Below are 20,518 nucleotides of genomic sequence, written 5' to 3' on the forward strand. Positions count from 1 at the left end.
TTTCCCGAGGTTGAGCATATATTGGTAAGATGGCATAATGTAGTTAGTAAAATACAGTTTTTCATAAATAAACTTTTACTAATTCAAGATTGTGATGGATTTAGACTAAAGAAAATAATGGGGTACTTCCTTCTGCGGATGTCGTGTGGTTGGCTGAACATACATGAACAAATAGTCAAGGAGTACTACAGTGGGTTAATGATAACCGCTCTAAGACAATACATGTAAGTAAATTTTTCTTATGAATTTTCTTAATGTATCATAAGGAAGTACAATATATCTTAAGCAAATAATTTTTTTTGTAGGAACAATTTCATGAACTTGTGCAAGACAAGGACAAAGAATGAGAAGGGGATCAAACTCGTCCTCAGACACAAGAAGAAATATTGCTTCATGTACTTAGCCCAAAATCTGGATACACTAGAGGCAAAGGAAGTTCCCATGGAGGTTCCGCTAAAGCAAGATTGCAGCAAGAACAACAACAAAACTTGCGTAAACAACAAGATCATATTACCCATTTACAAAGTGAGCTAGAAGCAATTAAGAAGACAATGGACGAATATAAAGCAGAATGATCATCCATTATTGCAGATATGGAGAGGCGTCATAAAGCAGAACAAACATCCATTATGGCAGATATGGAGAAGCGTCTTATGCGGATGATACAAAGTAAATCTAGGTATAATGCAAAACTCCAAATACTTTTTATTTACACAATTAGTTACTGTTCTATTATGCAAAAAGGTAATACTATGAAACCAATAATTTTATTGGTTCTGAACCAGTATCTAACTTATTTTAAAAAAATATAATTATAAACTGTGACTAGGTTTACACCTCAAAAATTTCCATTGCTATCATTGTTGAGAGAATAGGAGAGTAATATTTTAGTTGCGGATGTTCTTGTCTTTAGGCTCTATTTTTTGCTTTATTGCCTTTATTTGTTGGATGTCTTAGTGATTCTAGAACTGATCTTTATCTCTATTCAAATGCTTCTTATCTCCAATTAGATGTTTCTTGAAATGCAAATGTTTCTTGAAATGCAAGTGGATGGGTATTGTTTCTTGTGGGTTGGAATGATTTATGATGGAAAGATTTTTATTTTTTATGAATTATAAGGCCACTTGTATGTTGTTAGGTAATGTCAGGTACATTAGAACTGTGTTATAGCTGATGGTTATATTTTCATTAGCTTTAACTTCTCCTATATGTTAAACAGTTAAGTATCTTTGTGGACAAATTGCTTGATGAGTTTCTTTGATTTGAAATGCAAACACAATCGTTGTATGAGTGATGATTTTATTTTCATTGGCTTTAGATTTAAGAGATTGAATAGTTAAGAGACCTAGGCAAAAAAATACTACTTAAGTATGACATAGAGAAATGTGGTAGCTTTTCATTTTTTCCTTTGTGATTACACTTTTTAGCTTTGTTTGCTTATTGCATATATGTTACTAGCTTCTCATTTGTTTTTAAATTATTTTTAATATTCTTCCAAATAATAGTAGAATCAGTTTGTTTCTTCTTATGTTATTTCAGTTTATCCAGTCAAGTTTCAACTATATTAATTCATATATGGCTTACTCTTTACCTTTTATTTTCTTTTCATAACTCAGGTCAGACTTTGATGACAATGATGATTATGATGATATTGATCAGGATTGAGAAGTCAAAGCATAAGAAAGGAATGAGTAGTTTTAAAATATAACCAATTTTTGTATAACTAATGTATAGCTATAATTTTGTCAAATATCTTTTTGCCATCTTCGTAATTTTTTTTGACTATGTGAAGATGATACATTAAATTAGTTTTGATGTAGTTAAGAATGATGGGCTATGCATATGTAAATCGTGAATATTTCTTTAGAAATTAATTATGGCTACTATAAGTAGCTTTCTATTTAATACTTGTGTTAGATTAATAATTAAATCTATTTTATTAGACGGAATTTCAAATTGGTAGTTAAAATTTATTTGTAAATTAAACATAATTATAAATGGAAACAATTTTTATTGTTGCAGAAACAATTATTTTGACAACAAAAAAGTTGTTGGGGGAACATTGACATATATAACAACGAAAATATTGTTGTGAAATAGGAGATATATAGTAACATTAAATGTTGTTGACAAACAACAATATATATGGCCACATAAACGTTGTTGCAAAACATCAAAATATATAGTCACGCCACCGTTGTTACTAAATATCAACATATATAGTAACAGAGATGTTGTTGCAGAAGATGGATTTTATTATCTGTATATTTTCGAAATTTTAGCAACAACAGTGGCTGTTGCAAAATAATTATCTTTTGCAACAACAGAAAGTTGTTGCTCAAACCTTTAGTAACGAAACTTGACACTACAGACACAGGTTTTTACCAAAAAAAGCAATTTTGTTGCTAAACATATTTTTCGCAACAACTTAGTTTGTTGTCAAAAAGCAATTTTCTAGTAGTGTAAGTTAAATGCACTATTAAGCCACGAAATAATTAATTTTTGGATGTTCTCCCACTACCTAAATTTATTAAACAATTCCACTAACTAACTTTTAGACCTATATAACAGACAAAATAGAACCATAGTTTAGCTTTCTCAAATTCATATGTCTATTTCAGCTCTATAGCACAAGTTACTCAAATATTTCTATTTTTAGTTCATAATATTTATACGGAGTGATGGATTAATTCTCAAACATGGAGAATTTTGAACATCTTCGTGTTCCTGCATTTAGTCAAGTAAGTATATGACTTACTTTGTTTAATTTATGTTTACATAATTATATCTCTGCAAACTAATTAATTCTTCTACTGGAAATAAGCTTCTTAATGATTCTTACTAGAAATATTTATATTACTCGACAAATTGTCATTAGCTTTCAGAAATATCAGAAAGCCAACATGCACAGATTTCTTCATTATTTTAAACTTTGATGTTATATTTATTTCCATATACAGTACTTCATTCTAGAAGTAACTTCCATATACTTAATAGACTAGGTACATATAGATAGAGCATAATAGAGGGACCAATATGTAGATGAATTGGAATTACTGCATATTTTATCAAATAATTTTTTTAGACAATCAAATTTATTATTTGAAATTATGAATAATTGCAACTAGGGGTGCACATGGTCGGTTAACCAGCCCATTAGTAAAAACCATTAACCAGTCCATTTAATTCGGTTAACCATATTTCGCTTAGCTTATTACTTCGGTCGGTTAACCATTAGTGACTTTTCGTAGCAAATATCACTTTAAATCTATAATTATTCACTTTAAAATAAATATATACTTATTTAAATATTAAATAAAAATATTGAACTCAAATTTAATTAACAAAGTCGCTAAAACAAAATTTTAAGTTATTTTAATATTTTTAACTTAAAAATTCAATACAAATATGTATATTTATATATTGATAATTAAATTTCTACATATATTTATATTAGTTTTACGTGCATCAATACATAATCGGTTTATTTTTCAGTTTTGATTAACCATCGGTTTTTGAAATGAAAAACCGTAATCTAGTCCACCAGTTACGGTTAACCTATTTTTTGGTTCGGTTTCGGTTTTGAAAATCGGTTTTTCGGTTAGTTATGTACGGCCCTAATTGCAACAATAAAATTGAAGAACTTTGTAATTAATTTGTATGGTAGAAATATCATAAATAACAAATTTTAAGAGTTTAGGAAAATCGCAAAAGAAGATTATTAGTTATGATTTTCTTTTCCAGTTAATTTAGGATTTAGTTTACTGTTTGTTTTTAGATTTAGAATTTTTATCAGGATTAATTTTAAAAAAAACTATTGTGTTTTTTCAAGAATTGTGAAATCGGTATATATGTTTTTTATCTAAAAAATAACTTTAAGAAGGCAATTATCCTTCATATACTTTAAACTATAAATTATGTACAGGCTACATATTTTTTTTTCTATTGTTTTAATTGAATAGTAATGATTGGATGAAGGGTAGGGAAGGGTTAATAAATGAAGGGTAGAGAAGGGTAGGGAAAGGGAAGAAATGAGAAGGAAGAGTAATTTCTAACCCTTCCAAACCCACCAAATTGAAGGGTTGAAAATTGGATGGAATTTCTTAAAAAGAAACCCTTCAAAACCCCTCCAAACCCTTACCCTTCTAATTTTTTTATGTTCCAAACATGAGTTTGTAGAAACCCTTACTAACCATTCCCCCTACCAAACAAGAGTTTCTATCAACCCTTACTAACCTCTCCAAACCCTCCATCCAATCAAGCCCTAATAGTATTTAGTAGTAATAGATGTTAATACATCGGTAAAAATTATGTAAATGTTTAAGTGAAATTATGAAAATATAGAATCTATATTTATATACAACACCTATAAAAATATTTTCCAAACTCTCTCTTTAAGTAATTAATAAAAACAAAACTAAAATTATTGTTAATATAATATTTGCTATTTACTATTATGCGTGTTTTATTTTTAGCCGATGGCCAATTTCCAATGTTACACACCAAATAAAAATTCAGAGTTGCAAAGTCGTATTGTGAGAATGAAGAGGAAACAAAAATTGACAGAAAAACAAATAGCTAAACACAGGAAGTAATGACTTACAAACATGTAAATATCCAATATAATGCTAATAGTATATTATCGATTAATTTCTTAGTATAATATTGATTAATTTATAATTTAAGTATGGAGACTAATTACAAAAACTATTTTGCAGGTTTTATTTACTGTGAAGGTCTACATCTCATTCTACCATTCGGAAAGAAAATATAAGAAATTTAATTATGTTAGACGTAACCTAAAGAAATTATAAGAAATTGTAAGAGAGTAACATTCCAAATATCAGTTCCATATCCCCTACATTCACAGTCAGGCACTTTCCACCTCATCGAAATAAGTAAATTTATTTCGTTTTACTGGTGGACAAAATAAAAGCAAAAATTAACTCGTCAAACAACTTCAATCGTTTTCAAGATCAGCAGTTGAACAAATGAGAAAAAATTAGAAGAATTCAAATGTTTACAGAGACCCAGAAAGACAGATAGTAAGGGTCAAAAATTCATTACAAGAAACATATGAAATCAAACTTGAATTTAATCTATACAATAAAGATGACGAAGAAGAAATTAGAAAAGAAATTAGAGAATAGCAGTTACTATAGAAACGACGGATAGGCGATCTTGGTTCAGAAATAGCAAACGGTTTCAAACGATTTTAGGCGAACCCAGTTCAGAAAGAGCAAACAATACAAAAAAAAAGAGAATGCAGGGGTAATAACAGTTACCAAAGAAACAGTAGAAGTGAGAAATCGGCGCATGGCGAAAAGAGTAAACAGATCCTTAGCAGTAAGAATAAGAATAAATGAACGGTTAGAAAATACAGATCACTAACAATTGAAAAGAAATTTACCAAGAGAGTAGAAGAAACAAAGACTACGACATGAACAATGAAGAACTGAGAAAAGCAGTTACTATAGCAGTTGGTTATAGTATAGAGAAGCAAACCGTGGAAGATGAAACGATCACAGTTCAGAAAGAGCAAAACGATCCCAATTCAGAAAGAGCAAGAGCAAATGATTTTAGGCGATCCCGGTTCAGAAATAGCGAACGATTTCAAACGATTTTAGGTGAGCCTAGTTCAGAAAGAGCAAATGATTAATAAAACAAAAGATAAAGCAGGGCTAGATTGAGAACGTGGGTTTGGAGAACGGTTTATGGTTTATGACCATCCGTATGCAAAACAAGGAAAAAGCTGTAAAGAAGAGTTATAATAATAAGAAATTGACACCTCAGCTCAAGACAATTCTGAGATATGACACCTCAGCACTATACTAACTACAGATTTAGTATATTGTATAAATAGATAATGTCACAGTTCGGTCCAAGTCGGGGATTCATGAATCTCCAGTATTAGATTGAAATTCGGAGATTAATAAAAGGAAATCTCCAGGATTGGATTAAAAGAATAAATCTCCAGAATTGAATTGTCCCAAAATTTCAGTCCAGTCCAGTTCAGGGATTCGGAGATTCGGTTCCGGTCCAATCCAATATAATTTTTCGGTGATTCAGATAAATATCTAATATTTTAAGTCCTAAAAAATAAATTAAAAATTTAATTTACAAGATAATAAAATATAGAATTTTATTATCCTACATAACTTGAAATAAATAATATTTTTTTAGGAAGTAAACAACATTCATTAAAAGTTACAGTAGACAACAAGGCTAAAAAAACCCACAAAATCAAAGTTATAAAATAACAAATCGATAAAAACAAATAACCTTTAATTCCAAAAATTCATCACTTCATTAGCAAAATATGATCATAGGGAGAATAGAGAGCAATAGAAATCCGAAATCAACGTCTAGCAAATGAAGAACAAAATGCCAAAGCAATCGCAAATTTGATTAGGAGGAGAAGAGAAGGGCCGGTGGTGAAGAAGGAAGAAGAAATGAAGAACACATAGACTTTTCGTTTTACAATTCGGTGACAACTAAGGGTTATAATGTTTAATAATGATTTCTATGACTTTTCATTTTAATGATTTTTATTTAATAATGTTATACCTCGTTAACCTTATTAATAAATTGTAAATTTATATTATTGTAATTAGTTTACCAAACCCTACAAAATATATAACTATATATTATATAATATTTCTCTTTATATATATAATATATAGTATATATTTTATAATAATATCAAATAATATCATTTAAAATTAAATTAAAAAAATATATAGAGTGGAAATAAAGTTAATGTATGAAATATAAACTTTCGGTTATTTCAGTCCAGTCCAATCCAATCTAATTTGGTTATCGGCCCGGTTCTGGATAAATTCTGGTCCAGTTCTTTGATGAAAAGTCAACGGTCCAATCCAGTTCGGTTCTCTAAAAAAAAGTCAACAGTCCGGTTCAATTTCGGAGTTTTTTCTTTAGATATTCGATCCAGTCCAATATCTTCAGATCCGCACCTAGCCCAACTCATAATTATAATTATTCATATTTTAGTTTTTTTTTTTTTTTGTTAACGTTCAACTTGAATAGAAAACAAGGTCACGTGATACATTATTTGAATCAAAAGATATCACGTGCCATTCTATTTTGAACCTAAGCAAACCCCCAAAAACCAGAAATTTCTCTCTCGCTCGCTCGCTTGAATCGCACCATGGAAGCGATACTGATAGACTGTGTAAACAACAGTCTACGTCATTTCCTGTACCGGAACGCCATTTTCATGTGCGAGCGTCTCTGCGCTGAGTTTCCGACTGAGGTCAGTTCTATTCCAACTTCAATTGTTTTCAATTTTTTTTAAAGGATCTTTTCCATTCTGTTTGGTTACTAAGTAGCCGCTGGAAGAACATAACAGATTTGTTTCCATTTTTTTTGTTTGCTGGAAAAATTCACAAGGTCGGTGTGGATTCCAGTTACTATGTTTAATTCTCACTGTTTAGCAGCGTCTAAAAGAGCATCTCACAGTAACCTGCAAGATAGGTTTTTTTTTTTTTAATATATATAAAATTAATTTTTAGCTGTTTATTTTACCAACTAACGTTTGATGATTTTAGCTTGTTTTACCTTCCAGTTTCAGAATATTACCAAAATTGGAAACTATCGCAGCATTCATACTAGTAACGGCTGTACACCCATGTGTACAGGCTTATTAATTGCTAGGACTTCAAAATTTCAGAAGTTGCAGGACGTTAGGAGATAAATTAATTGGAAACTGGAATTACGTGGCCCTAATTATTGTTTTTGGAGTTTTGTGGAAGGCAAATTCAATTGTTATTTGTTACTAGAGCTTCCAGGGTGCAAAATAGTTTTCGAAAAATCGATTTATTTTGGCTATATGGTGTTGTGATGCAAGTTGAGTCAGAGATGATTAAATTTTGCAACATGAAATGTAGGGTGGACACAGAAAAAAAAGGGTTCCACAGATGATGTTACTTCTTGAAGATATGTGATTTTATTTCTTACCTGTTCTGTGAATAGCATATAAGTTGTATTACGCTAAAAACATATCTAAATATTCAGGCTGCTTTATACTTTTTATATCCTTCCCCATGTTATATTGGTGAAAGAATCAGCTTTATGTAATCGTTTACTTTTCATTCTACTGTGTTTGATTAATTTTTCTCATGTGCAGACAAATTTGCAATTGTTAGCTGGATGCTATTTGCAAAACAATCAAGCGTATTCTGCATATCATATTCTAAAAGGTAGGATACATAATTATCCATATTGCCAATTGCTAGCTCGTTATTGACTTTTGATAATGTTAATCATATGTATTGTTCAGTTTGAGTTGCTTGGTTAACACAATTCAATGAATGATGTTGCTTATTTATGCATCTTTCTTCTTATGTGTCAATTATCATTTGAAGGAACACAAATGGCTCAATCCCGCTACTTATTTGCGATATCATGCTTTCAGATGGATCTCTTGAATGAAGCTGAAGCAGTTTTATGTCCTGTTAATGAGCCTAGTACGGAGGTATGCATAGCAGACCTCAAGATCTTCATTATAAGTTCTATTCATAGTTTCATTAATTTAAAGTGACAGTCTAGGATATGGATTTTTTTTTTATCTCTATGTCATTGAATTTTGAGAATACGCGTTCCTTGTTTTTCTTTGTGTTTGTTGTTGACTCCCTTTCTAGGACAATGTCCGATTTATCTACTGCTGTTTTTTCCTCGCAGGTTCCTAATGGTGCAGCTGGGCATTACCTTCTTGGACTTATTCACAGGTTGTTTGGTGCATTTCTTGTAGATAATGTTATACTTCCCATAACTTTCTGCCTTTTGCTTGATTAATTTGTGGTACAAGTTAGAATGTCCTTTTTGGGTTATTCTTGTTATGAGTATAGCTGGTTCTGAAGATGGTTTAATACTTCTAGAGTTTGTGGTGTGGATTCATTCTATTAACATTTAGCACAATAGAATGAGAAGAATTAAAAAAGTAAGTAAGATTATGCTGTTCATTTTGTTACCACTCAAAATTACTCTGCGCACTCATGGAATCAACATGAGAAGTTAAGAGAGCTGGCAGAATCATGTTTATGTTTGAGGTATTATTGTTGGTTCAAGTCTTGTTGTCATTTGTTGTATCTTTGTTTCTAGAAGTTGTAGAATTTCAGACTGCCCATCTTCATAAATATTTGTAAGAAAGTGCTTGGTGTAGCTTCATATTTGAATTTTGCAATTTGCATCTAGATCTTGTGTAAGCCTCATTTATCAAAGTGTATTTGGCTTAGGTATACTGATAGAAGGAAAAGTGCCATCCATCACTTCAAGCAAGCTTTGACTATAGATCCTTTACTTTGGGCTGCCTATGAGGAGCTCTGCGTTTTAGGTTTGTTCAACAAACCCAACATGTTGATATTATTTCTTTGCTGTGCTATATTACCTGCATTCTAGCTTAAATGGGAATATTGTTATTCTAGGTTGAGTCTTGAGAGACATAGTTTGATTTTCTTACTGCACGCGTCTGTTATAATGTGACACTTAGGCCTTGTTTGTTAATCAACCTAATCACTTAAATTAAAATATTAAGCACTTATTTAATTTAAGTGCGTTTGATAATAGTTGTTTCTCCACCACTTAAATTAGTTAATTAAGTTAAAAAATTCACTTATTTTGATAAGTCAAAATATTTAACTTAACATTTTAAGTTAAACATTATCAACTAATATTTTTATAAAAGTCACATCATTCAATACTTTCGGCACTTATATTATTAAGCACTTAAAAATCAGTACTTATTTTTTCAGCACTTAATTTTCAGTTTTATCAAACAGCATTGGTTTGTTTCTATAAGTTTCTCGTAATTCAAACTGAAGTCTTACCTCAAAAGGTGTTATAGGTGTTGTTCGTCATTGAAATAGAATTCTTACCTCAAATGTTACACTTATTTTCTTGCTGCATGGGTGTTGTAGGTATTGCTGAGGAGGCAACTTCATTTTTTGGTGAAACAGCTGTACTTTGTATCCAAAAGCAGTATGTAAACCATGCATTAGCTTCCCAAAATTTGCAGAACTCCAATGAGGAGCGCAATTTGCTCCCAGCTAAAAACTTTAGCTCAGAAGATGTTAGTCCAAGACACTTAAAACATGTGCAGGGGAATAATGTACGAGATATTCCTTCAGCTGCAACATCAGGAGGATCTGCTAATCAACCTCCTAATGGTGGCCCTCAAAACTTACCATTTTACAATACTCCTTCACCAATGGGTGCACAGGTAAATATGAATTGGATCATGAGAAGTTTGCAGTAGTCTCCATTTGCCTTTGTCTTTAAAGACTTGAAATGCTAAAACGAGTTACTATGATCTCTTTTATGTTTTTCGAGCAATCTCCAACTTGCTTCTAATCTTCTGTTGAAATTGCACAAATCATACACGGTTTTGATTGATGGAGAATAATATGTGATATTTTTTTTGCTCAATTCAGGCAGTGTCCTATATTTCTCTAAGTTCTTTATATTAGCACAGAAGTCGCTAAAACTTCTCTATGTCAGGATTAGGATTTCTGACAGTAAGATTAGGGCAGAAAAGATCTTAGAAGAAGCGAAGAATAGAGAAAGAAGAGAGAAGGTTAGAGAGGGATCGAGATAAACAGAGAAAAGAGAGAATAGAGAGAGGATTTAGAAGAACGAAATAAGGATTTCATTAATCAATTTCATAATGAATTAGTACATGCTGATTCTCTTAAATAGGAAAAATGGGAAAAGGAAAGTAAAGATGGCCTAACAAATTCATCTCTCTAATAATTCAAACCTACCTTAAAAGGAATAGGAAATACAATCTACCTTAAATCACTCTAATAATTCTAACCTACCTTAAATAAGAAAAGGAATTACACCAATTCACTAAATAGATAGAATGACAGGTAAGGATGGTAAAGAGCTATTTTAATCCTTTTTCTTTTGCACATATGTAACAATACTTCCCCCTTTAGAGCATTCTTGTCCCCAAGAATGTCAAAATATGGAGATCAGTGAACTTGAAAGGGCTCTGCGACGGAAATAGCCCATTGAATTTGTAGCGGAAAAATAGTGAACGTGAAAGGGCTTTGTGACTGTGACGGAAACAGACCATCCTTAGTGAGCCATCTTATTGGTTCATACTTGTGAGCATCAACACTCCATAAGAATTTCATTCTTTCCAATGCATATGGTTGATGAACTACCATATCTCCTTGCATTTCATCTTTTGCTATTTGTCCTTCAGCTCGATTTATGAATGCAGCAAATCCACAATTTCTCTCTCGCCATCGTTCTATAGTTATAGTTGCTCCAGGCCACTTCATCTTCACTCTAGCAACAGACTCAACTCTTCCAAATGTTCGTAGAAGAAACTTCTCATCAATAATACCATTTATTGACAAATTCATGCCAATTAAAACAGCTGATAAATCTATAGACTCGTTCATGCCAAAGGAAACTTGGATTAGCTTTGAGTCATTAAAACCTCCTTTTTCAGAAGCATAAGGTCTCCCTTGTCTAATGGAAGTAGTGCAAGGGCTCAGAGCCTTAGCATCAAGTTGAGCATTAGGAGTCGCACTCCTTGGTAAGGAAGAACCAATAAGAGCATAACTACGAGAGTAAGGAAGCCCAATTGTTTGGCCAACCGATGGGCTCATATTTGCTCCAAATAGTATAGTGTCTGGAGTTTTCGGGTTGGCCACTGGTATCAGATTGGTTTCAGGCAGAAGTTGTGGTTTGGTTGGGGTGTTTTGGGTGTAAGGTGAAGTAGTTAATGGAGGTGTGAATGTAGGGTTAGGTTTCTGAGTTGTTACAGGTGTTGGATTTATTTCAGCAGAGGTTATGGTGTAGGAATGGTTAGTTTGGCTCCATTGTTGTGGAGCTAGGGGAGATCTAAATGTAGGATTTGGCTTAGGAGCCTCAATCACATCCTTGAGATGGATGTCAACTTAGGATGATTATAGAGTTCTATGGGTTGATATGAACTTGGTTCAGATTTATTTTCAGGTTTCAAACTATTAATCACATAAGAATCAGTAAGGCTGGGATTTACCTTCTCCTTTTCAGGCTTAAAGGCTTCAAACTGTCCTTGATTAACAATTACAACAGTGGACTGCTTCCTTAGCGAAGGCTGCTCTAGCACATCTTCAAATTTTCCTTGCGAATAGAGACCTTCTAATACTATTTTCTTTTGTGGCATTTCATCAAACAGTTGGAGGGTGGGTTGCAAGGTTTCATCTTCTTTGTTCTCAGGCATTACATCAAACAACTGGTAGACAATAGAAGAGGGATTTGAAACTCCTTGAGTTTCTAGAATCAATTGAGACAAATTTGAGAAGGATTTGAGGATTTGTTCAAAAGAGTCTTCTTGCTTCTTGCGAAGCAGTTTCCATTGCTCATCAAAGTTTTGTTCCTGCTTGCAGAACAGTTCCGTTCGCTGGTTAAATTCTTCCATGGTCAGAGGAAGGATAACTCTGATACCAATGTCAGGATTAGAATTTCTAACAGTAAGATTAGGGCAGAAAAGATCTTAGAAGAAGAGAAGAATAGAGAAAGAAGAGAGAAGGTTAGAGAGAGATCGAGATGAACAGAGAAAAGAGAGAGGATTTAGAAGAAAGAAATAAGGATTTCGTTAATCAATTTCATAATGAATTAGTACATGCTGATTCTCTTAAATAGGCAAAAAGGGAAAAGGAAAGTAAAGATGGCCTAACAAATTCATCTCTTTAATAATTCAAACCTACCTTAAATAGGAATAGGAAATACAATCTACCTTAAATCACTCTAATAATTCTAACCTACCTTAAGTAAGAAAAGGAAATACAATCTACCTTAAATAAGAATAGGAATTACAACAATTCACTAAGTAGATAGAATGACAGCTAAGGATGGTAAAGATCTCTTTTAATCCTTCTTCTTTTGCACATATGTGACACTCTATTAGACTCTTTTATTTTATTTGTTTGGTCATTATTTTTACTCCCTCCATCACATTTCTCAAAAAGTATGATATGTTCTTTATGTACTTTGGGTCCTTATTTAGGGAGAGGATTGATTAGCTAAGCTAGTGGAAAGTTGAAATGTTAACATTTGGTCCTTCCAATTTCCTGTTGCAGCCTGAGCATCATATTCCATCCTTTCTTTGTGGATTGCATGGTTATCTCTAATCATAGTTGTTAAAGGCACGCCTCCAGGGAGGCTCAAGGTCCTGAACCTAGTACGTCCTAGACGAGCCTCTGTTTAAAAGGCTCTCGGTTTGTGCTCCTCGGCTGGGCTTTGCAGGCTGTCACGAGTGCCTCTTCTCTTTTTGAGAAATGATTAAGTTTTCAATTTTTTTGACTGCTCTCATGAAAATAAAAGGTTGATTAATCTCAACCACTTATCCTGTTTAGGAAACTTAAATCTAAACTGTTGATATCTAAGTAAAAAAGAATAAGAAGAGACGTAAAAACAGAAAGGGAGGGAAGAAGAGTAAGAGTCGTAAAGGAGAGCAGTTCTTTCTTCTTCTTCCGTGCAATGCAAGAAACCAGCAGAGCTCTGCTTCTAGTGTCGTAATCTCTGTTGTCAACACTTTACTTGATGTTTTTGACATTTATTATTATGTTTTTATGTGGGATTGTCTTGTTTGTGTGGTTATAAATGTGTGTTTAGTTCATCATAACTTGTGCTTTAACTACTAATATAGTATTAATGACATTAGTATCAAGTATTGATAATTAGATTTCATATCTATTTTCTTTTTAATTTTCTGCAAATTAGGCGCACTCTTGCGCCTTTAACAACTATGTCTTGGATCGAAGGATTTCTTCTTGTGGTCCTATTTGTGCTTTTTATATCCTGTCCTAAGCTTGTTTTCCCCTGATCTTAATAACTGATTGATATTTTTTTTCCAGAAATTCCTTCTTCAATAAATCTTATTTTATCCCATTTGTGCACTTTTCTGTTTTACTGGTCAAACTCTATGTTCCTCTTGGACTTATCACAGTGTTGATCATGTTTATATGAGATGTTACTGCATCGGATTGGTGTAACTTGTCTGCATTTCATTTGATATTATAATATTTTCACACTTATATAATATGGCATTTGTTCTGCTTTAGTTTTGTTTTCAAGTGTGTATTTCCCATTGTATATTTTCACCATCAATCTAAGATCCTTGACATTTTGCAGCTATCAGGTGTTGCCCCTCCGCCCCTGTGTAGAATTGGACAGCCAAATGGTCCAAATCCTAGCTCCCTTGTCACTGATAACTCTACGAGGTCAATAATAAACGCCAATATTCAAGCCCCTCGAAGAAAATTTGTTGATGAAGGGAAATTACGAAAGGTTGAAACTTGCTCATTCATATACTTTCTGAGTTGCTCTTCTAATGTATTATATTTGCTGTTGCATGTGTATTTTTATCGATTAGAAAGCAATCTATTGTTTGTCCTAGATAGCATAATGCATTAGTGCTATACTCTAATTCATTTGCCAAGTGTATAGGATTTGAAACAGGGAGATTATGGCCAAAGTACAAAATGACTTATGAACTTGTATCCTCCGGAAAAATTGGTCGAAATTAACTTTTTTGGACTAATTTGTGTCTGAATTTGTAACTCAGGACGAGTCAAATTGAGTAAAAGAATAATGGCAGTGCGTGTAAGTGTAACACATTCTCATGCTCTTGTCATCATATTATTGGTGTGCCGGACGTGCTGTCCCTTCTATTAGTTAGTCTGTTTGACTTGTCATGAGTTGACAAGTTCACAAGCCACTTGTTCTAGAAAATTTTATTTGGGTCAATTTTTCAAAAGGTACAAATTCATTGGTTTGTACTTGTAGAAAGATTATATATATATTGTTTGCATTTCAGTATATTATAGGTTTGCCTTGAGTATGAAGCGACCCATTAGTTTCTGAGCTAAGATTTAGCATGCAAAACTATGAAAATATCTGCACTCTAGAAGGTATAACCTCCTAAAAATTGTTTTGAGAATATTTTTGTCATTGAATACTGGATTTCAGTTTACCCTTTGTATTTGTTTGTTTTGCCTGTATTGAATCTGATTGCTGTATTTTTGTCTATATAGGTGTAAATGGGACTTCTCTTTATGCGTTGATACATTTAGTTGTCTAGCTTTGTTGTGTCATGTAATTTTCCTCTGTTGGTTGACCCTGTTTTTGTGTCCTCGAGTATTTCCTTATTCTTGATTAGATTAATAGAGTGTCCATATTTATCTGTTTGATTAGATTAATAGGATGTTCATATTTATCTGTTTGATTAGATTAGTTATCTGTGTACGCAAGACGTCTGGTTCATTTCCCTCGATGAATTATTTAAGCTAAGTGTTATCATTATTATTTTAGTTTTAATTTTACTGTTTTCAGATTTCTGGGAGGTTGTTTTCTGATTCTGGCCCTCGACGAAGTACAAGACTTGCTGCTGAAACAGGGGTAAATTCAAATGCAGGTGCCACTGTGGTGGCAGGAAATGGGATTAGCAACTCTTCTAAATTTCTTGGTGGTTCTAAATTGAGCTCTATGGCTCTACGTTCTGTGACAATTCGTAAAGGACAGTCATGGGGCAATGAAAATTGTGATGAAGGTGACTTTTCCTTGCATTCAGTAATTTGAGTAGCTAGGTTATCAATTACTATGTTAGTTGATTCTGGTTTCATTCTATCTTTTGAAACTGTAGCATGATAATGAAGTAGTGTTACTATTTCAGTTTCTTTACTTTAATTTGAACTTCAATACTAAGTCTTTGGATGCAGTTTCCCTGTTATGAGGCCTGTAAAGCCCTTGCTCCTAATGACATGTGTGTGTATATATATTGGTGACATAAACCGACCTTTTAAGCAATCAGGCCAAAAAACTTTCGTATTTTGATATCCAAACTTTGGAGCCTCATAAGAGGGAAACTGCATCCAACCTTTGGAGCCTCATAAGAGGGAAATTGCATCCATTTTTTTTTCATTTCTTTGTTTTGAATCCTATTTTTACTTAGTTCATCCTTTCCAGTTTTTGCTGCTCCCTTCTTCAACCCTCCGGTCAATAGTCCACATAGGCAAAATGCATGCACATCTCCATCTCCGTCGTTAATCTCTTCAACTCGCCATTGTTCCACTCACAATAAAAGTTAGAACTCTTTTATTATTTTTATTTTTATTTGCTAATGGTTAGAAACCGAATTAAAAGGCTAACCGATCGAAGGTTAACTGAATTTAGTGGACTAGTGTATGATTAGTGTTTTTAAAAAACCGATCAAATGGTTAACCGACCGAATTAACCTTAATGGACTGGTTAACCGACCACGAGCACCCGTATGCCTCTAACTTCAAACTCTCTTCTCTTTGCTTTTTGCAACTATTGTTCTTCCATCATACTATCTTCCTTCTTGAGGTGCTTGACTACTACTTATCCAAGTCTTTCATTTTTTTAATTAAGGGATACGCAATGAAACTTTTGATGATTCACGTGCCAATACTATGGCAAATTCTAGTTCGTCACCCTCTGTTGATGTGAGATCTTTGGAGTCTGAAGGAGCATCCGTCCCAGTTGGTGGAGTTATGATGAGTGCCTCAAGGGTCTTAAGTGGTGCTTCAGAAATATTAGGCCTTTTGAGATCTCTTGGAGAAGGCTACAGACTTTCTTGCTTGTACAGGTGCCAGGTATAATATGACGGTTTCTGAAAAATACTTGTGTTATTACATTCATATTCCCTTGACTATGTACTCATTTCTAAGGTATTTTTTTTTACTTTAATATGGCAGGATGCATTAGATGCCTATATGAAGCTACCCCACAAACATTACAATACAGGCTGGGTACTTTCCCAGGTACTGCTAGTTCTTGAACTTTATCATCCAGTGATTCTTTACATGATTGTACCACTCTTCTTATTTGCACGTGAGGTGCTACTTGACACAGTACTTGGTATGCTCAAATACAGGTTGGAAAAGCGTATTTTGAATTAGTGGATTATTTGGAAGCTGACAGGGCATTCAGTCTTGCCCGTCGAGCATCGCCTTACAGTTTGGAAGGACTTGATATATATTCTACTGTTCTATATGTGAGTATTTTAATCCCAATTCCTTCATAGATTATGTTACTGTACCTGTGTTATCATTATAATTTATGCTTTGGTAAGAAAAAGTTATGAAAGAGAATTGCCTTGCAACTGAAATAAAATTGCGACACTGGCCCGTAATCTCTTCTTAACCGATTTAGCTTATTTTCAACTGGATATGCTTATGGAAAGGACTAGCTGCCTTATCGATTTCTTTCAACTGTTAAAAAGTCCAGATGGAAATGCAGTGTCTCCCTGGCATTCTCTTATTCCTATTTCTTACATATCAATTCGTTGCTTAATTTGAAGTTATTTGTACATTGGTTGCAGCATTTAAAGGAGGACATGAAGTTAAGTTACTTGGCTCAGGAACTGTTATCAACTGATCGTTTAGCTCCTCAATCTTGGTAATGGCATTATATTTTGCATTTATACCTCGCTTTTATTTTACATATTAATGTTTTTATCTCTCTCAAGATATATAGCTGTTACCAGCTTAGTGTCTCTCCTTTTGGAATTAAGTTCTTGATATTTTTTTCTCTAGTTGACTTGCTTTTCTATGCGCAACTCAAATAACAAATTCAATTTGATTATCTTATGAAAGTTGTCTTCATTTAAAATTTGTTGGCCATCCCTTCAGATGCTGCTTAATTTAATCTTTTTTTTTTCTTGTTATGCATTAAAGTTCGAAATCTTGAAGTTTACTTTCTGAGAAAACTAGGGTCCGTGTTCATCATTCTGTGGCAGCTTCGTTTGGGATGTAAACATGTTATGTTAATAGTTGTATTGTGTTATTTATAGGTGTATAACGATCAGCCTGTTTTGGCATTAATTGCCTCCATATATGTTGCAGGACTATGCTTGAAACAAATTTAAGGGTTTTGATGACGTTATTAGTTTCATTCAGTGTCTTGGAGTTATCATCATTCACATCATTTTCCTCACAATTTTCTTTCCTTTGGAAATGCAGGATTGCCATGGGAAATTGCTACAGTTTGCAAAAAGACCATGAAACTGCCTTGAAAAACTTTCAGCGGGCTGTGCAGCTTGATTCAAGATTTGCATATGCTCACACTCTCTGTGGTCATGAGTATGTTGCTTGGTTTTTCTGCCAATTCAAATATTATGATTTAAAATAAGAAATTCGGGAGTGGAAATTTTCTGTATCTTGACATTCACTAATATTGTATATCTGCAATTGAACTTTTGCTGCAGATACGTAGCTTTAGAGGATTTTGAGAGTGGAATTAAGAGTTACCAGAGTGCCCTGCGGATTGATAGTAGACATTATAACTCTTGGTATGGACTTGGGATGGTGTATCTTCAGCAAGAGAAGTTCGAGTTTTCTGAGCATCACTTTCGGATGGCTTTCCAAATAAATCCACATTCTTCTGTTATCATGTCGTATCTCGGAATGGCTTTGCATGCTTTAAAGGTTCCACATTTGGTGAATTAATGGCTATATTCAGGGATTTCTTTATTGATAATCTTCCGTCAAATGTCTGAATGTGCTTTTATTCTGTATGACAGAGAAATGCAGAAGCTCTGGATATGATGGAAAGAGCAATCTTAGCTGATAAGAAGAACCCTCTCCCCATGTATCAAAAGGCCAGCATCCTCATGAGCTTGGAAAGTTTTGAAGAAGCTCTTGAAGTTCTAGAAGAGTTGAAAGAATACGCCCCTCGGGAAAGCAGTGTATATGCTTTGATGGGTAAGATATATAAGAGGCATAACATGCATGAGAAGGCAATGCTTCATTTTGGTCTTGCTCTGGATTTGAAACCATCTGCAACCGACGTTGCTACAATTAAGGTGATTAACCTTTTTCACTTGAAATTCTTTTGGGATTGAATATCATAATCGAAACTAGTTGCACAGGCATTGGGCACCATCAAAGTTATCTTGTTTCTCCGGTAATTTACACCTATGGTCCCTCAACTTTGGCCTTACTTTCTTTATGATCCCTAAACTTTAGAACTGGATATAGAAGTCCATTAATTGTCATTTACTAACATAAAATCCCTTACGGCCTCAAAATAACTAATGATGACCTCAAAATGAAAGAGTCTAAGAATTAAAGTTGTTTAGAACCACATTTCCCAAGGAACCACCGTTTTATCCAAATCACCGTTTTCGAAGCTTCCTTTTTAAACAACCACTTTCTCTCTCTTAACCAAAAAATACTTAAAATGACCTCAAAGCCAAAACATTCAATAATTCAAAGTTGAGGGGCCATAATGAAAATACGGACAAAGTGGAGGGGGCCATGGGTGTAATTTACCCTTAGAAAATGATTGTTCTCTGCGCTTCTCTGAGTGTTCAATTGAAGTAGATGAGAGTCCTTCACCTGAAGTTATTATTGATGCATAATGTACTTGAAATGATATCATCTTTGTTTCTTTACTAAATCAAAAATCAAATGGTTTGGATATTGATATGGACTGCCTTTTGCTTCCACATTTTCTGTTCACGCCGTTCGTATGTTTATATTTGTACAGGCGGCCATTGAGAAGCTGCATGTACCGGATGAAATAGAAGACTGTTTGTAGGAACTACACGAAAAAGAACCTGCCAAATTCTCTTGCACGTAACCGTTGGCGAGAAAGAGTTCCCCGGCTTGTGCTCTCGGTCGGTCGGATGCCTCCTTTCAGTTGGCAGGCCAATGGAATTGGTTACACCGTTGATCAATATGCTGACAGAAGAATTGAGCTATAACAAAGGTGCTGGAAATTGACATCTTTTAGCAGTAGATACGCAAATTGTTGTAAGATTTATATGTAGTTGTTTATAGCTGTATTTAATTTTTCATCTATGAATTATAACTCCAAATTAAATGTTCCCTAGTGAATTGTGACTTGAATTTTGAATTTCTAAATCTTTAGGATACTAAAATTGTAATCAGATGATATTAGTGAAGTCCTGTGCTTATTCCATTTAGAATCCAATTATTTATATGCTCCATGTAGTTTTTGTTTGGAGCTTTTTGAATTCAAAATATGGAATTTTATAATCAAACAGCTAACCAATAAATAAAAGGGTAAAGTTTAAATAAAACCCCTGTAGTTTCACTAATTTTGTCAAAACGAGGATTGAGGTTTCGCACTTTTAATAATGCTATTAAAATTATCTTTAACGACCTGAAAATGAAAATTTTCAAGAATTAAAGTTGTTCAATGTCATATTTTTTTATGGAACTACATTTTTGATTTTAGAAAATCATCTTTTTTGGAATTCTCTCTCTAAACATTAACTTTTTCTCTCTTTACCAAACATCATCTAAATAACCTCGAAATAAAAAAGTTGAAGAATTAAAGTTGCTTAGAATATTAGTAGTTATTAAAATATGTCATTTTTGAAGTCGTCAAAGGTGATTTTAATAGTATCAATCGAAAAAGTCTTTATTTTGCTAAAGTTGAAAACCTCAGTCCTCGTTTTGACAAAAAGTAAACCACAGTCCTTTATCTGAAAATTAGTGAAATCACATGG

At 33.2% G+C, this 20,518-nt stretch overlaps 1 protein-coding gene across 2 annotated transcripts; it reads left to right on the forward strand.

Annotated features, from left to right (window-relative positions):
* The first annotated feature begins 7,118 nt into the window (after positions 1-7,118).
* Positions 7,119-19,965, forward strand: LOC136202825 (cell division cycle protein 27 homolog B). Of its 2 annotated transcripts, XM_065993740.1 has the most exons (16): positions 7,119-7,273; positions 8,147-8,219; positions 8,385-8,494; positions 8,701-8,747; positions 9,255-9,352; positions 9,936-10,237; positions 14,152-14,307; positions 15,352-15,568; positions 16,411-16,634; positions 16,737-16,802; positions 16,916-17,035; positions 17,363-17,439; positions 18,003-18,122; positions 18,248-18,467; positions 18,563-18,844; positions 19,531-19,965. In XM_065993740.1, exons 1-16 carry the CDS (start codon positions 7,169-7,171, stop codon positions 19,579-19,581), a joined length of 2,268 nt encoding a protein of 755 aa, XP_065849812.1. In that variant the 5' UTR covers positions 7,119-7,168; the 3' UTR covers positions 19,582-19,965. The 2 variants fall into 2 exon arrangements, with proteins under 2 accessions (XP_065849812.1, XP_065849813.1); XM_065993741.1 differs by lacking the exon at positions 7,119-7,273 and having other exon boundaries at positions 8,435-8,494.
* Positions 19,966-20,518: the final 553 nt, after the last annotated feature.

This window comes from Euphorbia lathyris, chromosome 8 (assembly GCF_963576675.1).
Source record: "Euphorbia lathyris chromosome 8, ddEupLath1.1, whole genome shotgun sequence".
Lineage (NCBI taxonomy): Eukaryota > Viridiplantae > Streptophyta > Magnoliopsida > Malpighiales > Euphorbiaceae > Euphorbia > Euphorbia lathyris.